Source organism: Mesitornis unicolor, unplaced genomic scaffold, assembly GCF_000695765.1.
Source record: "Mesitornis unicolor isolate BGI_N332 unplaced genomic scaffold, ASM69576v1 scaffold12802, whole genome shotgun sequence".
In the NCBI taxonomy this organism is placed as follows: domain Eukaryota; kingdom Metazoa; phylum Chordata; class Aves; order Mesitornithiformes; family Mesitornithidae; genus Mesitornis; species Mesitornis unicolor.
The window spans coordinates 20,885-21,676 of NW_010168577.1; the positions used below are offsets into that span (position 1 = coordinate 20,885).

The 792-nt window shown below is 42.8% G+C and overlaps 1 protein-coding gene across 2 annotated transcripts in view; it reads right to left on the bottom strand.

The window, feature by feature from the left end:
- POU2F1 (POU class 2 homeobox 1) overlaps positions 1 to 792 on the bottom strand; it is a 49,835-nt gene that overhangs the window by 9,117 nt on the left and 39,926 nt on the right. For both annotated transcript variants that reach the window (XM_010179062.1, XM_010179063.1), the window contains one exon: positions 443 to 584. In XM_010179062.1, coding sequence (XP_010177364.1) covers positions 443 to 584 — 142 coding nt within the window. The remainder of the gene's footprint in view (positions 1 to 442; positions 585 to 792) is intronic.

Sequence of the window (792 nt, forward strand, 5' to 3'; positions counted from 1 at the left end):
TTACATGGACTCTTGGAGAGAAACAAAAAGAGCACACACAGGGGTGTGGGAGGAGATGAATGCAGTGAGCTCTGCCTACTGAAACAAACCATGCAACCCCCTGTCTACTACATATCTGGAAAAGAAAGCTAGAAGAGAATTAGAAGTTATATGCATTAACATACATGAAGGAGGAAAACCACGACACACATTCTACCTCATCCCATGCAATTATTCAGCTGGCTGCAGAACACAGTTCTGAAAGATCACATTGGAATGATTTTGGAAGCACATAGGCACAGGAAAAGGGAAGTATGGACCCTTAATCCCTACACCCTTATTTGTCCCATGGACAGTCACAAAGACTGGTGGCTTCATAAAACCATAAGGGCACAAACGAAGCAGTTTTTCAGAATCCTACTGATTTAGGTAGGCTGGTGAAGAAATACACAGACTCATTCACCTGCATCATTGAGCCACTTTTCCAGAAGTGGCTTTAACTTGCACATGTTCTTAAAGCTGAGGTTCAAGGCTTCAAAGCGAGAGATGGTAGTTTGGCTGAAGTCATTTCCATAGAGTTTGCCCATAGCGAGCCCAACATCACCCTGGACAAAGAAAGAGAAAAAAGGGATTCACTAACATAGGCACTTCCAAAACGAGGAATTCTGTCACATTCTTGTGATCTCTTCATGACTCCACTGCTGCGTGGGATTTCAGTTTCACAGAAACTTGCTCCGCGCTACCAAGATTCATGCTAAAGCAAATAATCATAAAGAATGTCAGACCTCAGTCAGTTTAACCATGTCACTCTTT